The sequence below is a fragment of the Elaeis guineensis genome, chromosome 7 (assembly GCF_000442705.2).
Source record: "Elaeis guineensis isolate ETL-2024a chromosome 7, EG11, whole genome shotgun sequence".
Taxonomy (NCBI): domain Eukaryota; kingdom Viridiplantae; phylum Streptophyta; class Magnoliopsida; order Arecales; family Arecaceae; genus Elaeis; species Elaeis guineensis.
The window spans coordinates 12,286,575-12,310,408 of NC_025999.2; the positions used below are offsets into that span (position 1 = coordinate 12,286,575).

The following is a 23,834-nucleotide window of genomic DNA, read 5'->3' on the forward strand; positions in this document are numbered from 1 at the left end:
ACTGGTCGGTTTGGTTCAGTTCAGGCTTGAACTGCTTGAAACTGGCGGTATGCTTCGGTTAGGCTAGGTTTGGGCCTGAACCAAGCCGTACCAAGTGGGGGTGGGTGGGTCATACGGGAGGGGGTGGGTCGGGGCTATGGGGTAGGGAATCATTTTGTGGCTCTACCTTTCGAATGAAAGGCAGAGGCTCAGAGTCATAAAAAAGTTCTCTTCTTTGTGACTTCGACGACGAACATGAAGCCAAGAAAAAAACATCCAACACTTCGAAAATTTTTTACAAATTCTTCGAGGAGTCGACATATTTCGACCGGAAGCAAGGTAATCCACCATTCTCTTGCTAAATATTTTTTTTGCCTTTTTTTTGTCGAAAAACGATAAGAAATAGAAAAATTAGGAGAACTCATGTCAAAATTTGTGATTTTGATATGATTTCAATATATATTATAAATCTTTAAATGATTTACACGATGATGCTAAAATCATTAATTTTTATTAATTATATATATATATAATTATATATTTTTAAAATAAAATTTAAAAAATATAAAATCAGAATAGTTTAGGATGATTCAAGCGACTTTCAGTATAAATTTTATGTCCAATTGTGAAGATTTTAATGCATGATGTGCATAGTAGCCTAGGCTTAATTTCGAATAAAATAAAAAAATAAATAGTATCTAACGTATGTTAATATGCTTAGAAAAATATATATAGCATCCATGATATGTTTCTACTTAGATCCAAGTTTAAATATTTTTTTAAAATTTTTAAAATTAAAAAATATTTTTTAATTACTTAAATAATAAAATATATGTAATCAATTTAAAAAATATATAAAATTTAGTAATATATTTTATCTAATTCAAAAGTATTATTTGACATACATAATATATTTTTTGAATTTATGAGATTTAAAATTATTATTAACAATTAAAAATATATATAAATAAAAATTATGAGAACATTAGAAGTATGAAACATATTAATTAAATGTATTTTTTGTAGTTTAAAAAATAATTTTTTTTATGATAAAAAATTAAAATATTTTTATATAATTATTAAACTGACGTATTTTGTTAAACTTGCAGAAATAAGTAAGAAGAAGGATACAGAGCATGACATTGGTTGGGAGCATGGTGAGATGCTCTCGGCTCGGGACTATTGAGAATGCAAATGGTGCAACATAAAGTTCAAGAGAAGAGGGGTGACTATGTTGAAGCAGCATTTGACTGGTGGTTACCCCGATGTGGCCATATGTCAGAAATACCCACAGGAGGTTCAACAGCTGATGAAATACTTCACTAATTCTAATGCAGCGAAGGAGAGGGCAAAATAAGAGGGTGGAGGTAGATCGTCGAGTCTTAGAGTCACTTTTTTATCACACTAGAGAGTCAGAGGAGGTCTCCACTTCAGATGACGAGGATGCACAGGCTGAGGCTACCATTCAGACAAGTCTGGATGATCAGTACCGGTTTAAGGAGATTGTCAGGTACAGAGAATGATTTTGACCATTATGCTATAAATCGGGATCCGACTCTGCGATCGATGAGAGAAAATTTGAATTCAAGAGGACCATCTCAATCAGAAAGACCATTAGTAGAGGCAGGCATAGTATTTCATCTATGCTGGAAGCTTTTGGCAGCAGGAGGTCCTCCAGAGATATTCCAGCAGGAGCCATCATCTATAATTTGAATCTATAAGCTTTTTCCAATAAAAATTCAAAGCAGCAGAGGATTGACAATATATTAAAGAAGGATTAGAAGAAGGATATGTGACAAGTTATTGGATCATAGTTTCATTTCAGTCACATTCCAGTGAATGCAGTAGGCAATACTTACTATTGATCTGTCATTTCAGTCATATAAACTATCAGTTCGAGTATAGAATCTTCAGCATCTAAGGACATCTATGGTCAGCTTCTTGACAGTAACAAGAAACTGCAAAGATGAATTTCTTCTTACAAGAATAAATGGCCCACATACGGACTGACGGTGATGTATGATGGTTGGATCGGTCCTATCAGATGGAGTATCATCAGTTTTTTGACATATTGTGATGATAATTTTTTTTTCATTAATCAATTAATGCTTCAGATAAGATACACGACGCTGCGTACATCCTTAGACTGAAGGAGGTGATTGACTTAGTAGTAGAGCAGAATGTCATGTAGGTCATCACAGATAATGAGCTGCAAAATAAGATCACCTGAGAGTTACTGATGGAGCGGCGAGCCGGCGATCACATATTTATTGGATTTTATGTGCTGTATATTGCATTGACCTCATGTTGATGGATATTCGAAGCTTTATAGCATACAGCTGATAGTGGATTCAGCCCAGATTATTACTAGATTTATCTACAATCATACATGGATTCTATTATTGATGCGGACATATTCTGAGAAAAGATCTTGAGATCGAATGTCATACGATTTGCTACAAACTATATAGTACTTGATAGCCTTCTGGAGAAGAAAGCAGTCTTGTGTCAGATGTTTATTAGTATCGAGTGGCAGAAGAGCAGATATATGAGGGCCGACATTGAGGAAAGTCATATGGAGAACTTGATAATGAGTCAGTCATTCTGATAATTGACTGATAAGATAGTGTAGATTATTAAGCCGTTATATAAGGTACTTCGCACTGTGGACAATGAAAGATATCCCCACTTAGGCTTTTTATATCATATAATGGAGAGGGCAAAGAAACTGATCAGTGAGATACATCCAAAATATGCTCAGTAATACATCAACATCATTGAGCACCACTGGGACTACCAGATGGATAGGGATTTGCATCAGTCGGTATGTATGAATTCCAAAATTCTCAAAAAAAAAAATTTCTCTTGTACTTGTATAAGTCTATTTAATCATTTAGAATTTATTTGCTGCATACTATTTAAATATAAGATTCTGGTGCACCATATTTAAGATAGATATGGATAATGAGCTTCTTAATACTCTTTCTAATGTGATATATAAGATGATGTCCGATCTAAAAATCGTATTTATGTCTGCAAGAGGTATGTTAGATTAACTAAGGTATGAGCATTTAACTGAATTCGGTCTGTAATCAATAATATTTGTTAATTTAACAAATATATTTTTTACAAATAAAATAGTTTAGAGAGGAGACAGCTTTGAAGTCTCATCAGTTGTCATAAGCAAAAAGCAGGTAAATTCAGATAAATTATATATCAATAACGAGAAGACTTTGTTAACATTACATGTCTATTAATATCATGAAATCTAATATATAATTTTGCTTAATATTTTTGCAGCTGAATGGTGGATTCATTTTGGACAATCTGTACAAAATTTAAAAGATGTGGTTATTCGCATTCTTTCCCAAACAGTCTCCTCTAATGGCTATGAGCACAATTGGTCGACTTTCGTCCTTATCTATAGCAAATAAAAAATCGTCTGACACATAAATGCCTCAACGATCTTGTATACGTTCACTATAATCTGAGGTTGAGGCTAAAATGCATCTAAGAGGATATACAGCTGAAGTATACGGATCCGATGTTAAGTGATTATGTTGATGAGGATGACGATCCGATGATCAGATGGCTTGCAGCAGGAATCAAAGCTTTATGGTCTGCGATCCCCTCCATGACGAATCAGTGTGGTAGCTAGGGAGATCAGGGTGGATCCAAGGCAATGGGAAGATACAAATATTTCACATAAGATTCCAACTAATTAGCCATAGTCTGAGGGCCACAAGAAAGTCATTCATCATGTGACTCCATGTCCGGAACATCCTTCTAGATACTTGAGTGAGAAATGTTGAGATTATATCTATCATCTCAAGCAGGAAGAAGACATCCATCCTCTCAGGCATAACAAAGTCAATCATAGAGGAACACTAGGGGAGGTCGAAAAGATAAAATTTTGCAGCACCCTCAAGAGTGCAGGAGTTAGTTGACTTAGATTCGGAGACCATAGAGAGTGATGATAGTAGTCATGGTTCTGATGACTCGAAAGGGACTGGAGGATGCAAGACCATTATTCATGAGATGCAGTCATAAAGTAGTATTCAATTCATCGATAAATCTCATTTTACACATGGCACATAAGATAAGGATCACGGTGCATGAGCTGATAAAACTCACGAGGATATGATTTCACATAGATGACGACCTCTTAGAGGTCGTCCAGCACACAATACAGCTGCAGATGTCCTTGCACGTAGAGTAAGATCCATGGATGTATCTGGATCATCCTCGTATTATGAATCCTATCATCCGTAGGCAGCTTATGATCCATATGGATATGGATATGATGCATCGGAGACATCATTTTCTAGTGGCTACTATCCTATACAGTCCGAAATATCTTACGAATCGGATTTTGCTGTCGGTATATTTGGATGGGTCCCTCCACAGCCATACCATCATCTCGAAGATATCTCTCAAAGCTAGAGTTTGAGCGAGAGATCTGAGATGTCTTATAATCTAGAGAGGATATCTTATGGGATAAATATTCAGGACTACAATGCTACTTGATTAAAAAAATGGCTTGATATTCCTCCGGAGTATGTGGATGATTTGGATATTTACGAGCGTCACAAATAATCGACGAGATATTAGATCAGTAGAGATCTTGAGGTTAGTACCTTATTCTTTGTAGTTTGTATTTTAGATACATTTAATGCGTTGTTTTAGACTTCTTTTATTTTATTTCAGGATGATAGAATTGTTATATAACATAAATAAATATTAATTTGGATCTAAAATAATTTAAAAATTAGTAAAAAGAATTAATTGAAATTAAAATAGATTGAAAAAATAAAAAATTATCGATACGGAATCGGCATGCCAAACCATACCGACACTCGGTACGGTACGGTATCCGATAACGTACTGCACTGGTCAGGAACCGATATTGGTTCCTGAATCCTTGTTCGCAAGTGTTTTATGTTATAAATAATAAAGCTAAATATTGAGGCATCAATTTGATACTTCAAAAGAAGACTTATCACAATTGCACATATGTAAAAATCATGACTCATATTGATGACACTAATTGCTGAGGTGGCCTTGATGAGTCTTTTTTTTTGTTTAAGGTCAATGCACTTGGGAACAAGGCATGACAGTCACATTCAAGGTAGGTTGAATCGGTATCTAAGATGGTACCGATCGTCAGTCGATACGGTACTGGTTCGGTACAGTATTGGCACTCGGTACAGACTGACACTCGGTACCTAAGACCACTATTTATGAAATACAGCCACAAGGTGGTTTTGGATTCACTAATTAGTCCCAGTTTATGTATGCCACATAGGATAGGGACCACGGTACATGAGCTAGTAGAGCCCATGAGGATACGATTTTACGCAAATGACGGGCTCCTCGAGGTTATTCAAGATATCATGCAGCACAGATAATCTCATACGTGGAGTTGGAGCCATGGACGTATCAGATTCTTCATCATATTCTGGATCCTCTTATTCACAGCCACAAGCAGCTTATGGCCTCTATAGATATGGGTATGGTGCGTCCGAGGCATGGTCTTCCAGTTGCTCCTATCCTATGCAGCCTAGAGCATCTTACAGATCGGATTTTGCTGTCGGCATATTTGGATGGGTCTCTCCACAACCTTACTATCGGTCTGAGGATACTTTTTAGAGCTAAAGCTTTAGCGAGAGATCTGGGACAAGTTACAATCCAGCATGCATATCTCATAGGATGAGCACAGAGGACTATAGTGCTGCATGGTTAGAGGGATGGGCCGATGTTCCACCAGATTATATAAAAGATCCAGATATTTATAAACGACATTGATGTTCAACGAGATTCTAAATCTTGGTATGTATTGATTATTTATTTTTAATTGATTTTAGTATTTTAGGATTTAATACTATTTGGTCTTTATAAGATTGTTTTTCTTTGATAGAACATTATGTTAGATTCGGATCCACATCACACGCTTAATCGCGGGTGTATTGGAATGATACAAATATCAAATAACATCAAGAGATCAATTTGGATTTGAAATCATTCAAGAAATAATGAAAAATTGATTAGATATCTTAGAAATCAAAAAAAAAAAAGCAAAATAAAACAAAACAAAAAGAAATTTGGTGTAATCACGACGTACCAAGTATTGGTACCATACCGAACTGGTACCGTATCATACTGGCCAATGACCGGTACCATCTCCAGTACCGATTCAACCTATCTTGGTCACATTACTATGATATTAACAAGTAATTGAAGATAAGTTGGATAATGCGATCAGATTCAAATGTTTTGCTCCTTGAATGATGGAACAGAATCCTTGTCTCTTTTGTCAAGAATACACCTTGCTATTACATCAGTGAGTACAAACTTTAGAGGTTTGCTCCCTGAAAGATGAGGGACAAATGTTACACCTTACAATGAGTTATTCCTCACACATCCTTTAAAGGAGTAGTAGGAAAAATAACAATTCCAAGAGTAGGTATCTAAGGGGAACAACCTAAACAAAGAGACATTGACCAAAAACATTGATAAAAAGAACTGTAATTGTTGGATTCCTGCCGGGAAACTGGTTAATGAGGATTAAACTGAGAACACGAAAGGACCTTGAAGCAAATCTTCCCCCCTATTTGAAGGTTTTTTTGAATAAATAAATGCCTTCTATATTACTCACCCAAATATTGTTTGAGGCACCATATTCCAAAAACTAAAGGAATCACCTGAAAAATGTTAAACTAATCCATCAAACAGTTCCAAGTTTATTAGGACTATCACATCGAATTGCTTGAATCTCTATAGAAGGGTTAGAATAATGGAGGGGAAGTTCTAAGTTGATATGGATGGAAGTTGTCTAAATATCTTCCAGTAATGCTAGAGACAGCTTGTAAAACATGATTGGCAAATAGGGTTGATAATGCTGACAAAGATATGGGAAACGCGTCAATAGTTCCGACTACATTATGCTTAAAGCATCAATATGTTGCAGTAGGAACTTGCAGTCTTGCATGCTAGTGTATTGTTGTCTGGATGATGTAATTTACTTCCTAGTTTTATTATTGTATACCAATTTGTAGCACCATTTGGGTATGTATATACTTGTCCACATGAATATGCCCATCCCTGGGGCACCGCATATTAGTGATGTTCAAGATATAAAATCCTTAATTCTGAGTAAATAATTCTCATGATTATCTTCTTGTCCATCTTGGCATATATACAACATAATTACATATATGGGTAGAGTTACAGTACTCCCATGATTTAGAATGGCAAAAAAAAAAAAAAAGAGCAGCCTAGTGCACAAGGCTCCATCCATTGCAGGGTTTGTGGAAGGTCGGAGACTCAAATGTATGCTGCCTTACCTCACGTAGAGAGATGCTGTTTATATATCTCGCAGCCATGACCTTCAGGTCACAATGGAACAACTTTACCATGGCACCAAAGCACACCCTTAGTGGCAAATGACAAATATGACCCTATGTGTTTCGATGGATATGTATGTGGGGGTGCTTTTTGTCATCTAACCATCAATACATTAAAATGTGAAGCAACCATTGCCGCAGGAAAAAAAGGTGCATCGACAACATGAGCCAAAGGACAAAATTACCCCCATGCACATAAAAATATCATGCCATACAGGGCTAAATTTGTCGTTTCTGTTAGAAACAACCTACAAAGTTGCTTTAGTGGGAGCATTATTACTCCGGCATACATATATACACATGCATCTGTACATTCACAATTGAAATTCTGCTATTAATTTATTGCTTGTACATCAGCTGATTTAGCAGCTTATCCCTTGAATTGTTAGACCTCAATATTGTATATTTTGCCTTGCCAATAATAGATTCTTCCCAGTTGTTTTACTTCTGTTTTATTCTTAGACAACCTCAAAGTACCCGATGGGACGCATCCCTTGGACAGATGATAGGAAATGAATATTGCAACAACTTGAATTGCAGTAAGTCCATAAAAGATCTACCTTTGATTGAGATTGAGCAGACTTTTTTAAAAATAAACTCAAACATTTCGATCTTATGGATAGATAACTGGATTACTTCCTTGTAAGGTACAAGTAGGGATGTGGCTACAGATGGAAAATATGCTGGTAGCTTTGGCATGGAGAGAAAAGTTGATCTAACAAGTTATATCAGGTGGTGGGCTCCCAAGAAAACACGTCAGTCAGAATCAACCTCCAATGCAGAAGGTGTTGCTAGAGAACTCAGAACTCTAGAATGCTCTGTACGACCCACTGAGCCATACCAGTTGCCTTCACTTGGCCTTCCTCACAATGGGAAGCCTCATGCACGGGGTGTGTCTGCGTGCAGTATCTTATCAAAGTCAGAAGCCTTTAAGAATTTTCTTGAGAAGCGGTCAAAGACATCAGAAACGAAGGATGATACTTCTTACAAGGACATGGAACATAAAAAGGCGGCTCCTCTCTTCTTTTCTGGTGGTGGGCTTGATAGATCTGGAGTCACCTTAGGTTTGAGTGAATTGGCTGTCCAAAGAACTCCATACTCATTTGCTCCTCTTGTCTCTGCACCATTGAGGACCAGTTGGAACTCTGTTGATCCTGTTCCTGATCCTGTTTTTTGGACAAGTCTTGTTCCACCATCTGGACAATCTCTGACAACAATGGTTCAGACTCTGCCTGCAACTTCTTATCCTTCAAAGTGAAAGTTGACTATTTTCCCTTATCATATATAAAGCTAAGTTTTTTATCCTTTTTTATTTACTTAATGCAGTTTAGGAAGAATGATATAAGTTCTTCATATTCATACCAATGCCTGGACTGGAGCATTAAGGAACTGTTGCATGGACTAGTCTTGCTTTTCAAGGTTTGGCATGAGCAGAGTGATGTTACCTGTTGCGGGGATACACCCCCGCTAAGATGTAGATTAGCTGAAATGCACTTGTGGTGTATTAATGGTAGCATGTACAATTTTAAGAATGGCATTCACATCTTGTATGCCACTTGATACTCCCAAAGATTTCAAGTTGTCCTTGAAGAAATTACCGTCAGCCTGTCTGCAAAACCTGAAAATCTCAAGGAAATAAAATGTTGGGTCAATAGTCAGTTGAATTCTGACTGGACCTGAGTTGGGCTGGGAAGAAACTTGTAGATATTTTTGGTGAATTCAGTTGTTAGTTCCTAATGATTGATCTGATTTTTTTCTGCAAGTAATGCCCTTGATACTGTGTTTAAGAGACCTTGTCTTTGATGTGGTACCTCTGTTAGGCTGGGAAGAAACTTGTAGACATTTTTGGTGAATTCAGTTGTTAGTTCCTAATGATTGATCTGATTTTTCTGCTGCAAGTAATGCCCTTGATACTGTATTCAAGGGACCTTGTCTTTCATGCAGTACCTCTCTCTTGTTCCCAAAGTTCGATGGATCTCTTTGATATACTCCTATTAGTTGTAATGATATTGTACAGTTTTTGTAAATAAATAAAAGAAGAAGAAGTTTAATAAAACGGGATGTATCACTAATTGCGTGCTGCTCATCTTTCAAGTCTCTCGGTCTCTCATTTCTCTCTCTCTGTTTGACGGTCGATAATAATTCAGGTGTCAGCTCAGCTAGCTGTTGAGGAGTCAGTTAGCAATGTCGAGTTTGTTATAATTCTGAGTCGTGAATTTGTTGTATGGGCAGAAAATTGAAGAATTAGTTTTCAAATTAATTATAAGATTGATTTCTGTTGTAAAGAACAGTTACTTCTGATCTAATGAAAAAAATATCAATTAATGTTTCTTATCCTTTGTTCTGTGTTCTTGGTTTTTCTTCTTACATCAATTAGTATCAGAGCTATTGATAATCAAAGGAAATGTAGCATATGATGATTGGGAGGAGTATGTCAGATCTTTGGGGGCCAGATTTGGAAATCATGCCTTTGATGATCCACTGGCAAAACTCAGGTATCTTAAGCAGTCAGGATCTCTTCAAGAGTATCTTAATGCCTTTGATGAGTTGTACCCAAAAGCAGGTACTTTTGAAGGACTTTTGAAGAACAATCCTTCAGTTTTTTTCTTTCCGGCTTGAATAATGAACTCCAAATGCCAATTAGGATGTTTGAACCTAAATCTTTGTCAGAAGCCTATTCACTTGCAAGATTACAAGAACTTGCTGTAGCAGCTATTCAACAAAAGCCCAAATTTGTGTTAGTCAATCAAAAAAGCTCCATTCAATTCTTCCAATGTTAATAGCAACCATAACCTACCCAATCGAGTCCCAAAAACCCTAACTAGTAAGGAGATGGATGAAAAAAGGGCTAAAAACTTGTGCTTTTGGTGTGATGAAACGTATACTCCTGGTCATAAATGTAAAAAAAAAACAAGTATATGTGTTGCAATTGAAAGAAGTAAGTGATGAAGAGGAACTTGAGTTTATAGTAGAAAAGATTAAAGTGTGATAGAAGCATTCAAGAAGGTCAACTATCTTTGAATGCTGTGGGGAACTGGAACTAACCAAACTATGTTGCTTAGGGGAAGTTGTGGAAAGAGGAGGTTGCATGTGTTGATAGATACAGGAAGCATCCATAATTTTCTTAGTGAACAAATGGCAAGAAAGCTCCATTGTGCTATCACTATGGTTTCTAGTATATGGATTGAGGTAGCTAATGGCCAAGAACTCAAATGTGATTCTATGTGCAAAGATTTTCAATGGTGTATGCAACAGCAGGCTTTTCAGGCTAATATATACCTGCTTCTTTTAAGAAGTTATGATTTGATTTTAGGCATACAATGGTTGAAAACATTGGGTTCCATCAATTGGAATTTTGCAGACCTTGCTATGAGTTTCAATTTGAAGGGGGTGGATTATGCTTTGTGTGGAGAGCAGATTCATACTAAGGGTCAGCTATTTAATGCTATCAATGTTAAGCAAGGTGACTGGTTTCTTCATTTTATTGGTGAATTCAATTATGATCAAGGACAAATGCATGCCCTACAGGCTGAACAACAACAGCGGGATGCATTGAGAAGTTTGTTGAAGCAATATGAAGATGTTTTCTAAGAGTCAAAAGGGTTGCCTCCACAAAGGATCCATAATCATAGGATTCCAATTAAACCCGGCTCACAACCCGTCAATGGCCTTATAGACATGCAAGTCCTGTGGTCTTGGTTAAGAAGAAAGATAACACATGGAGGATGTGTTTTGATTACAGAAGTCTTAACAATATCACTGTAAAGGATAAATTTCTCATTCCATTGATTGAAGAATTGTTGGAGGAATTGGGAGGTGCTCAAATATTCTCGAAAATTGACTTGCAGTCTGGTTATTGGCAAGTAAGAATGTGGCCTGAAGATATTTTCAAGACTGCCTTCAAAACTCATGAGGATCACTATGAATTTTTAGTGATACCTTTTGGGTTAACAAATGCCCCTTCTACATTTCAATCCCTTATGAATGATGTCTTTAAGCCTTTGTTAAGGAAATTTGTGCTTGTGTTTTTCGATGACATCTTGATTTTCAACAAAACCAAGCAGGAACACTTAATGCATTTGCAGGTTGTGTTGCAATTGATGAGGGATAATCACTTATATGCTAAGGAAAGTAAATATAGCTTTGGAGTGAATCAAGTGGAGTACCTTGGTCATGTGATATCCGCAGCTAGTGTGTAAACTGATCCGAAGAAAGTTATAGCAATGCAGTCATGGCCAATTCCTCAAAATGTTAAACAACTAAGGAGCTTTTTGGGGTTAACAGGATACTACAGAAGGTTTGTACAAAATTATGGCAAGATAGCATGGTCTTTGACTGAATTATTGAAGAAAGACATTTTTCAGTGGACTATGGAAGCTCAACATGCCTTTGGAGTGCTTAAGCAAGCTCTGGTGAATGCTCCGGTTCTCTCTCTGCCAAATTTTTCAAAAACTTTTATTGTGAAAACTGATGCTTCTAGGGAGGGAATACGTGCTGTGTCGATGCAGGAGGGCCACCCTATTGCCTATATTAGTAAGGCATTATCAGCAAAAAATATGGATCTTTCAGCATATGAGAAGGAGATGTTGGCTATACTTTTTGCAGTCAGAGAGTGGGAACATTATTTGTTGACCAAGCACTTTGTCATTAGGACAGATCATAGGAGTCTCAAGTTTCTTGTAGAGCAGAGACTCACTACTCCAGCACAACAAGCATGGTTAACTAAATTGCAGCATTTTGACTATGAAATTCAATACAAGAAGGGACTGGATAATCAGGCTGCTGATGCTCTCTCTTGAGTTCATTCTACTGCTATTGCTATCATTGCCCATATAATTTCTGATCAGCTCATGGTGGCTATCAAAAATACATTACAAACTGATGTGACATTGAAACAACTGATTGTAGAATTGCAGCAAGATTTTACCTCTCATCCTCATTATACTTGGTAGCAAGATCAGTTATGACGACATGGAAAGCTGGTAGTTGATAATTGTGGAGAATTAAAATAAAAGTTGTTAGAACTTTATCATGACTCTGTAGTTGGAGGCCATTCTGGAGTTACTGTTACTGACAGGCTGCTTGCTTCAATCGTATATAAGAAGGATCTTTGAAAGAATGTTTGAGAATATATTCGAAATTGCTCTGTGTGTTAGAAAAATAAGTATAAAAATGTGGCATCCCCTGGTTCTTGGAGCCACTTCCTCATCCACAAGGAATATTCACTGACATTACCATGGATTTTATTGATGGACTACCTAAATCTCAGGGTAGGACAGTTATCATGGTTGTTGTGGATTGTTTGACTAAGTATGCCTACTTCATAGGCCTCACCCATCCTTACACTGCTAAATCTGTGGCTCAACTCTTTTTGGATCATGTCTTCAAACTCCATGATCTTCCTAATACACTTGTTAGTGATAGAGATGCCATTTTCACCAGCCAATTTTGGTAGAAATTTTTCAAGCTGTAAGGAGTATCTTTGAAATTGTCAACAACTTATCACCCTCAGACAGTTAGGCAAATTAAGGTGGTGAATCGATGCCTCGAGATTTACTTAAGATGCATGTGTGGAGATATACCCCATTCCTAATTTTAGTAGTTGAGTTTGGTTGAATTCTGGTACAATACATCTTATCATTTTACAATTCAAATGACCCCTTTTAAGGCCCTATATGGCTTCCCACCTCCACTTCAAACACCATATGTCCCTAATGATTCCAATATGGCAGCTGTGGATATCTTTATAAGGGATAGGGAGGCAACCATTGCTTTACTTAAGCATCATCTGACTAAGGTCTCTAACAGAATGAAGCAATTGGTTGACAGAAGGCGTATTGAGAGACAATTCCAAGTTGGGGACTTACTTTTCCTTAAGCTTAAACTGTACATTCAGTACTCAATGGTTCACTCTCATCATAAGCTCCATTAGAACTACTATGGTCCCTTTAAAGTCCTTGAATGCATTGAAGCTGTTGCCTATAGATTGCAACTTCCCTCAGATGCTAAGATCCATGATGTGTTTCATATTTCACTACTTAAAGCTGCTTGTTCCAATATCACAGCTTAATTTGAGCTTCCTAATTTTTCAGTTGCAGCCTATTCTTATCCTCAGGCTATTTTGGACAGACGTATGGTCAAGTACAGAAATAAGGCTGCTACTCAGTGGCTAATTCTTTGGCAAAATACTTCTCCAGCTGATGCCACCTGGGAGTTTGCTGAGGAGATTCAAATCAGATTTTCAGCCTTCACTCTTTGAGGACAAGGAGCTTTTCGAGGGAGAGGTAATTGATACTGTACAGTTTTTATAAATAAATAAAAGAAGAAGAAGTTTAATAAAATGGGATGTATCACCAATTGCATGCCGCTCATCTTTCAAGTCTCTCAGCCTCTCGTTTCTCTTTCTCTCTGTTTGACAATCGATAACAGCTCAGGCGCCAGCTCAGCTAGCTATTGAGGAGTCAGTTAGCAATATCGGGTTTGTTATAATTCTAAGTCGTGAATCTATTGTATGGGCAAAAAATTGGAGAATTAGTTTTCAGATTGACTATAAGATTGATTTCTGTTGTAAAGAGCAGTTACTTCTGATCTAATGAAGAAAATTTCAATCAATTTTTTGTGATTGTGTTTCCTATCATTTGTTCTGTGTTCTTGGTTTCTCTTCTAACATCATATAATTGCCAACAGCTTTTGGAAGACAAGCTTGATTTTCACATCACGAGCAGTAAATTTCTACTGCCTATTGTTCCATCTCTTGCTTCAAGATGTTAAAGCCTAATGGAGACTTTGCAGGAAAAAAATGTATTTTGTTTTCATATTTGTATAAGAAGGCATTTCTTTTTATAGCCTATTGTCAAATAGTTGCTCATAATCCCAACCAATGCTAATAGATGCACAAAAAATACAAGTCTAAGCATATGAAATAATTTCTTATGATAGTCCAGCAAAACAAAGGACATGGATGATAATGGGCAATGGTCTAGCATGCAGGAAAAGAGAAATTCTTTGTGCACCATGTGCGGTGCGGAATGCACGCACCGTATGCGGTAATTGGCTCACACGCGGGGTCGGACAGTGGAAAAAAATTTTTTTTGCCCGACCCCATGCATGAGCCAATCACCGGTGCATTCGATGCACAAAAAATTTCTTACAGGAAAATGGATTGCTCAGAAAAGAAAAGAAAAAAAAAGTGGCTAGTTTTTCAAATATGAAGATAAAGTAGATTTTCTTGCAAATTTCTGATGATGCAGAGGGTGGAGCTAATCATAGGCAGTTAGATAGGCTCAGCCAAAGCCTGATTAAAAATGAATAGACTTTAGCCCCAATGCTCGGCCCATAATCAGCTTTATCTGAGGAGGTTTTTTAGTTCTACTTCACTAGCCAAACTATGCAAGAGTAAGGGCTAATTCCAAGACAAATTGATCTGGATCGAACCCAAGGATCAGATATGGGTCCAAAAGTGGACCCATAAAAATTTTCAAGCCAAAGTCTAGATCTGGCAAAAGGATGGTTGGCCTAAATTTCCTCCATCAAATCCCACAATTTATTAGCTCACCAACAATTGCAATGCAGGCTTTAGGGCTGTACCCTTGGAATACACCTGTCTCCCTGAGGTAGCAATGTAGCACAGCCTTGACCTAACTTACAAGTGTGCCCTAAGATCATATGGCTGCTCGGGCACACATAGACTGATACCATTAACTATTTATATTTAAATTTACATGTGTTTGCATGTATATTTTCATTAATATGTATTTGTTTACCTCATTCAGCCTTGACCTCCTAGGCACACAATAGAACCATATGGCTTCTTGGGCACATAAAGTCTGATGCCACTGACCATGACTATTTATATGTAAATCTACATACACACACACACACACACACACACACACACACACGTGTATTTTCATTTATACACACACGCATTTATGTATATGCATGCATATGTTCGTACGTACGTAAATTTGTATGATATATGTACACATGTACATATCTACATTCAGTAACTTGATAACTAGCTCAATTGAGATGTCACCTATATCAACAGTCAATAAGCTTGGGATAACTAAATCAACAATACCAATAGCCCAAGGATATGTCCCCTTTGTTGTTCCAATTCTAAGCACAACCAAATCATTTGATTGTCACCTTACAGCAATTATTATCATATTAGCTACACTAATATTTAATTAGTGTAGATAGGATGTGCCAAAAAAAGTACCATATTTGTTGTTTCAATTTCAGCAGCTGTAACCACCGATATGGAGAGTATTGCTGCTAAACTCTAGAGAGGTCAGTCAAAGATCAAGCTAGAGATCAGTTTGAGGATGAGCTGGGTATTCAATGGGAGACTGAGAAGGATGTTTCCTTCAACCTGTAACCCAAAGTCCATTTGCTAAAGTTTGTCTAGCGGGGGATCCTCCAATGCTTAAGTTAGCTGGAGTTTAGGAAACAGCTGAATGAAAAAAAAAATGATGAGTAAGAACTTCTATATTTAAAAAGATTTACCTAAGGGTCCTCTCTATCCCTCTTTATATAGAGAGGGTTCACAAGCTGTTATCTCGGATATTAAGGGTGTAGTGAAAGTATTTATGGGCCAAAATCATGTATAGTTGTTACGGCCATCGTGGATAGTTATTGCACCCATGATGGCAGATTTCTCACTCCACGACTATGCAAAAATGGCCTGGAAGGCTCTATCTAGACCATTTAACTATGTGTCATTGGTATGTACCCAAAGATCAGATCAGCAACTAACCAAGGCCGAGAAAGAATATTTCTATTAATCTGAGGAGTTAGGTCAGTGAATAGTCGAGCTCGAAAAATTCAATTATCTCTATAACATTTGCCTCCACTCTCAAGCCCAAAAAGATATTTTCACTTTGGATGGAGTAGTCAATCAATTATTTATTTCAACCTTGATCATTGGTAATGGCTCTGACGATGTCACTTCAGATAATAGAAGTTCTCGACCAGCATTTAATTTGTCTCTTCGAACTTAGCTAATATTTAATGCATCGCTTTAGAGGTTGTGCTGCAATGTTGAGGCACGATAATCAGGACAATGCTCCACTTGAGCCAGAAATGGTGATCTAGGAGATCGTGCTTTGATCGATCCCCTGATGCCACATGGTGCAAGTCAATTGTCCTTAGTTATTACCATGTGCATATGGCTACATGGCATAATCAGAAGGTGGGTACGCTAAAGAGGCGTGTAATCTGATGCTGTGGATGCACACCATGTGTTGAGATCCGATGCAAGCATCATGATCGATGTGCCAATCTCGACGGTTGCAGAATAGTATAAATAGGGCACCATCCTCTTAGTATTTCTTCCTCATTTATCCAGTTACTTTCTCTCTCCAAACTTCTCTGCAAATATTTTCTTCATCCGAGCACCGCCATAGTCTACTGTAGCCACCACCATCATCCTCTGCCATCATCTTCTCCAGCACCAGTATTATCTTTTCTCTAGTTTCGATTATTAGTAGTTTCCTTTTGCTCTCACTATTCACTTCTTTCCTTCGAGATTCTTTTTTCTCTTTCTTTCTTTTTCCCCATAATGTCAAGTCATGGTAGCGAGGATAAGGGTAGAAATCGGTCGGACAATCAAAGTTCTCAACTATTTGAGCCCCAAGCTCCACCCGAGGATAGACCTCAGACCTCTACCAAAATGGGTCCTCATCTCAGCCCGCACCTTCAAACTCCTGATTCTTGGAGAGCTAGAAATATGAGCTCGTGAGGCTCCCTAAGCTGGAGAATGACATGTTTATTATTACTAAGCTCGAACTTGAGAGGCTTCGGATTAAGTTATTAATTTTAAGCTAGTACTGCTTGGAGGTCCCTAATCGGGATGACCAGGTGACCCAAGCTATTGAAGGGCATCTTGATATCTATAAGGAGTCTCTTCAATATGACCTTCGCTTCCTCTTGCATTCTTTCATCTGTAATATTCTTGATCATTATCAAAATCTTCTTAGCACATCTTCCTCACAATTCCATTCGCACTATCTATTCTTTCCTTATAATATGCGATCTTCTCGAGATTGCCCTGTGATATTCTCTTTTTTGCACATTTTTCATGCTGAAGAGGTATGTCGAAAAAAGGGCTGGTGGTATTTCGCTCCTTAGAACATCCTTCAGTTCATCAAGGGGCTATCTTCTTCAGTGCACAGGTAGAAGAAGAGGTTCTTCTTTATTTCTATCGACCATCTTTGGGGCTTCAACTATATCAAAAAAAAAATAATGCTTGCATCAACCCCGAGGATGAGGAAGACTAGCACACTCTGCTCAATGTCAACGTGCCGCCTCAATGCAAATTAACAACCAAGTAGATGCTGTACGATGCCGATCTAAGCCCGACGAATCCTCAAAGTATAAGTTAGCTCATTTTCCTCTTTCTCTTCTCTCTTTTTTCCTAACTTTTTTGTTCTTGATGTAGCTTGAGGCCCACAGTCGACTCCATCCACAATGCCTTCCGCAAAAAGTCGAGGTCATCTTAAGGAGAGTCTTCTCAAGAGGCTTCATCCTCCAAAAAGCTGAGGACTGAGGAGTCGAGGACCACCCCCAGCCCTAGGGCCATACTTCCTCCTGCTACTCTCAGGGTTTTAAGCTTAGAGCCTATGGAGATTGATGATGAGTTGGACATTGTCGAGGTAGTTCCTCTATGAGCAGCACCACCATCACTGAAGCACCTTAATCGTGCTCAAAGTCTAACCCCCTTATGATGGTGCTAGCTAACGCCCAAGCCGATACCAGCTGCATCTGCCTCACTAGAAGCAACTCTAGAGCCTGTTGCAGCCGACATCCCTAAACCCTCATCCTAATCTGAAGAGGAGACCTTTACTTTGGGGATAAGAGTTCAAGTTAATGACTTCGGACTCCACAACCATCAGCCTAATAAAGATGGTCATCTTGCTGACCGATTGGTCAAAGAGGAAATCTCATTTGCTGGATAAGATTCTGAACACCAGCTATGAAACTCTCCTCAGGGTACCATTTTTTATCTGTGAATTTTTTTTTTGATTTTAACTTAACCTTCTAATTTATTTATTTATTTTTTGCAGCTAGTGAACAATATCACTATCCTACATGAGGGGCTAGTCGGCTTCAACTGACTCAGCCGCTCGAACAAGAAGGCCCAGTAGCAAATGCTAGGGTCAAGGCCACTAACAAAGCAATCAAGGTGATGGAGGAGTGGGCGAAGGCTATCGATGAGAAGCTAAAGGTAGCTAAGGAGTTGTCTGCTCACAACGAGTCCAATTTTGCCACTGCCTGGGAGATCATCGAAGCAGCCAAACCTCGAGCAGCCACAGAGAAGGTGGTGGCCGATGTGTGCCATCGACGAGTCACCAAGCTCCAGCTGGAGCTCGAATTCAATATAGTGGCCACGTAGAAGGCTAAAAATGAAAAGGCCACCATCAAGAAGAAGGCGACCAAGTGGAGGTGGCTGCTCGAAAAGCTGGGCCTCTAAAGTAGTGGAGAAATACAAGGCTTTAGAGGCCTTCAAAGCCAAAGTCGTTGAAGGATCAACTACTACCTATAGCCTTAGGTTTGAGGACTGTAAAACCTTAGTGGCACAGTTATTTTCTAAAATCGACACCAGTCGGCTTATAGCCAAGGACGGCAATGAATTTGGTGGAGAGTAGGCTACCACAAAGCCATCGCCACTACCATCAAGATCGACTCCAAGAATACCATCAAAGCCAATCTCGAGCCTAATACTTGAGCTATTTTTCATTTTTTTTTGTACTCAGCTCAATCCTGAGCTTTTGTAAGAACTTTCCGCTAATGAAACACTCTCTTTTGTTTTATAGTTTAACTCTTCTTTCATCAAAATTTTTCTAAGCCATGAGCTCATAACTTGTTAGAGGTTGAATCTTAATGCTTGGTACCAGATCATGGTCGAAATATTTTGACACCATCATCTCTTTCATAAACTTATTTTGATTGAAATCTTGCTAAGTTTGGAGGTCGCCTTCAAACCAATGTTGGTAGTTGATAATGTCGTTGCTCATTATTAAGTCAAGATCAAATGATGGTGAGATTGTCTCTAACATAAGGTCGACATTTAGCAAATTCAGTAAAATAAATTTTTGATTTTTTTTTCTCGATCTTAGTAGAGTTTTGACCAGAGTCATAGTTATCGTGGTCAGATTTATCAAGAATTTGATCGATACTCCCAACTAGAGTCAAGACATGTTTGGAAGGTTGGTGTTCTTCCAACTAAGTTGAACAAATCCAACCCAAAGCTCATTGACTCATTAGGTTAGTTCTTATCCGATCAAGTCAAAAAAAAAATCTGAGCTAAAGCTCATACTTTCATTGGGTCAGTTCTCATTTGACCAAGATGAATAATTCTAACTAGAGCTTGGATATCTCTTCTTGATTTCTGCGATCTAGATTGGAGTTAGGATGCTTAGGATAGTCATTCATAACTAGATAGCAATCTTTTTTTTAATCACTTTTTATTAAAAAATTATTTAAAACTTAAAGAACAAAAAAAATTATTGATTATTTAATCAATGCAAGATCGAAGAGCTTATTGATAATACGTTTCAAGTTCTCGATATTTTAAGTCCGAGGAAGAAGAGTGCCACTAAGACCTTCAATCTTGTAGGGTTCAAGTTTAAGGACTTCTTTAATTTGGTAAAGTCCTTTCCAATTTGGAGACAACTTGCCATGCTCAGTTAGCTTTGATACTTCAGCTTATTTCAATATGAAATTATCAAGTCAGAATATCTTCATCCTCACTCAAGTATTATAGTAGCAGGCTACTCATCGTTGGTATGACACCATCCTAATCCGAGCACATTTTCTTGTTTCTTCTAACAAGTCAAGGTCGATATGAAGATGACCTATATTACTTTGTTCATCAAAGCGTTCAACTTTGTTCATTAGTAACCCAATCTTGACAGGGATCACCACCTTGGTCCTGAAGGCTAGACCGAATGGGATCTTTATGGTTGGGTTTCGAGGAGTAGTGCGATACACCTATAAGACTAGAGCTCATTGGCCTAGAGTCCTTTCATCTGAGTTAATCTTATCTTGAGATCCTATAAAAATAGTTTTGTTAGTTATCTTAGATTTTCTATTGGACTACAGAAGGCCAATTGAAGGGAGCCTATGATCAATGTGAAGGTCTGTGGAGAACTCCTTGAACATTGGATCATCAAACTGCTGCTCGTTGTCAGTAATTATTATTTGAGACAATTCAAAGTGATAGATAATAGACTTTCAAATGAAGTCTCAGATCTTTTTTCAATGATTTGTGCTAGTAGCTCTGTCTTGACCCACTTGATGATGTAATTGACAGCAACAATGAGGAACTTTTACTATCAGTTGCCTATGGGATGGCTCAAGGATGTCTATGCCCCATTGGACGAAAGGCCAAGGGGCAGAGATTAGATTGAGTTGAGATGCTGGTTAGTACTAGACGTTAACATATCTCTGATATTGATTACACTTTTTGATAAGATCGGATGTATCTTATTGCATAGTTAGCCAGTAGTATCTTTATTAGAGCATCTTGTAAGGCAAGAATCTACCTCCTAGTTGATTTTCACAAATATCCTCATAAACTTTTCAATGTGCATAGTCAACTTTAGAAGGTTGGAGGCACTTAAGTGGTGGTAAAGAGTAGGATCTCTTATATAATTTTTTCTCAAGGAGCACATATTGAGGAGCCTAATGCTTTATTCTCCTCACTTTGATAGGGTCAGTTGGAGTACTCTATTTATAAGATACTCCATAATAGGATCAATCCAATTTGGCTCAAGATCAATCTGTAGGACTAATCCTTATTCTTCAATACTGGGTTTCTCCAATTTCTCGATGTAGACTTTTTTTCTGAGCTCGGTGTAGCCTGAGGTGGCCAAACGAGATAATGAATCTATCGGGCATTCTCTGATCTGAGAAGTTGGCACACTTCAAAATGATTGAAAACTAAGGATGAGTCCTTCATCTTTTGTAGATATCTAGAAATAGTGGGTTCTTGGGTCTTGTACTCTCCTCAAGCTTTACCGACCATCAGTTGAGAGTTAGTGAATATTTTCAATCTTCTCATTGTGAGCTTTTTAGTGATGTTTAGATCAGCTATTAAGACCTCGTATTCGACTTGATTGTTAGAAGCTTCAAAATCGATCGAAAGAGCATAGTTCATTGCAACTCTTTCGAGTTTAGATAAGTCCTACTTCACTCTTAGATAAATTTGAGGCTCCATCAAGATATAAAACTCAAGTGGGTCCAATATTTTCTTCCTCAAAATTATTTGAGGTGGATTCTTCCTTGAAGATGGTGCATTCAACGATAAAGTCTACCAAAACTTGAGCTTTCATAGAAAATTAAGGATGGTAATCGATGCCGAATTCATTGACTTCAATCGCTCACTTGGCCATCCTCCAAGAGGTGTCTGATCTTCATAGGAGTATTTTTAGTGGATAGTCGGTTAGAATGACCATAATATAAGCTTGGACATATGGCCGAAGCCATCGCACCAAGGTGATGAGGGTGAACACTAGTTTCTCCACCTGAGAATATCTTGTTTCGATATTACGCAGGATCTTACTTGAATAATAGATAGGCTTTTGGAGACTCCCTTTTTTTTGGATAAGTATCGAGCTAACTGCATCATATGAGATAGCTAGATATATATATAAATTCTCACCGATGCTCGATTTTGACATCAAAAGGGGTGATCCGAGATATTTCTTAAGCTCTTCAAATACTGGTTGGTACTCCTATGATCACTTGAAGTCTTTAAATTATCATAGAATTTAAAAAAAAAAAGATAACTTTTCGATAATTTGAAAATAGATCAGTTGAGGACCACCACCCAGCCCATCGAGCATTGTACTTTCTTCCTCATGGTCGGATATTATATTTTCAGAATTATCTTTATCTTCTCTGGATTCCCTCACCTTGTCACCATAGACCTCAAGAATTTTTCTGAAGTCATGCCGAAGGCACACTTGCTTGGATTAAGTTTCATTTGGTATTGCCTTAGTTCGTTGAATGTCTCCTCCAGATCAGCAATGTGGTGGTTGGCTTCTATTCTTCTCACTGACATATCATCAACATAGACATCTATATTATAATTGATATAATCTTTAAAAATCTTATTGATAAGACATTGATTAGTTGTACCTATTTTTTTCAATTCAAAAGGCATGACTTATAACAATACATACCTTTCTCGGTGATGAGGTTGTTTTCTCCTTATCCTTGGATGTCATATAAATTTAGTTATATCTTGAGAACACATCCATGAAGCTCAGCAATTTATGTTTCGAGACGGCATCAATGAGCTAGTCGATCCTTGATAATGCAAAGCTATCTTTCGAGCAAGCATTATTCAATATAGTCAATGTAGATTCTCCACTTGTCGTTGATCTTTTTCACCATCACAATATTAGCCAACCAATCAGAATAGTCAGCTTATCAAATAAAATCCACCACCAAGAGCTTGTTGAGCTCCTCATCAATCGTCTAGTGCTGCTTTTAGGTTAAGTTTCATTTCTTTTGTCAAATAGATCAATGTTTCAAATCAATGTCTAACCTATGCACAATAACATCAATTGATATATCTGGCATATTTGAAGCCGTGATAAAGATGTCCGTATTTATCCAAAGGAACTCTACAAGCCGATCATGAAGGTCGATAGTCAATAATGATCTAACCTGGATGGTTTTGCTTGTTTCCTCTTCATTCAATAAGATAGAAATTAACTGCTCCTCTGGCTCGTCTCATTCATCTTCATCTCGAAGATCAAGTCCTCAATGGACAGAGATTTCAAAAAAAAAATTTTTGATTGTTGCCATAAATATTATCGAGTGAGCTATTGATCTTCTCGGACTTCGTCGATCCCATACCTTGTTGTGCAGTGCATAAGGAGATAATAAGTTAATATTATGGTCCGAAATGCATTGAGCCCAGATCGACCAAGGATGGCATCGTACACCAAAAGGACTTGGATGACAAGAAGGGTCAATTAGATGTTAACTTGATGATGTTCTTGGCTAGCTATCATCTAGAGTGTGATTTTTCCTTCTACATTGATCAAGCCATCAGAGAATCCGACTAAAGGAGTATTTACTTTCTTTAGTTGGTCTATAGGCAACTTCATTTAAAGAAAAGTATTACAAAATAATATATCCATCGAGCTTTCATTAGTAACTAATATTTTTTTTACATCATAATTATCTATCATCATAGAGTTGATGACAACATCATCATGAGGAGTCTGAACTCCTCACAAATCATCATCTGAAAAGCTAATGACATCATTGCACCTCCTCTTCGATGAGTGGTCTTTTGCTCGACTTTCTGCTCTTTGTCACCCGCATGCCCCACGATCATATTGATGATGCTAACTGTCTGTCAATTGTTATTCTCCTCCTTGGTCGGATGATCATCCTGATCTTGAACATACTTTCTGAGTTAGCCTCGAT

General features: G+C 37.6%; 1 protein-coding gene across 1 annotated transcript in view; it reads left to right on the forward strand.

Moving 5' to 3' along the window:
• The window catches only part of LOC105049141 (AP2-like ethylene-responsive transcription factor SMOS1), a 34,532-nt gene extending 20,554 nt beyond the window's left edge, over positions 1–13,978 (forward strand). Inside the window, exons 7-10 of the mRNA XM_010928708.4 lie at positions 7,845–7,921; positions 8,030–8,601; positions 8,709–13,666; positions 13,812–13,978. Of these exons, the coding sequence (XP_010927010.2) occupies positions 7,845–7,921; positions 8,030–8,601; positions 8,709–8,942 (883 nt within the window). The 3' untranslated portion in view covers positions 8,943–13,666; positions 13,812–13,978. The remainder of the gene's footprint in view (positions 1–7,844; positions 7,922–8,029; positions 8,602–8,708; positions 13,667–13,811) is intronic.
• Positions 13,979–23,834: the final 9,856 nt, after the last annotated feature.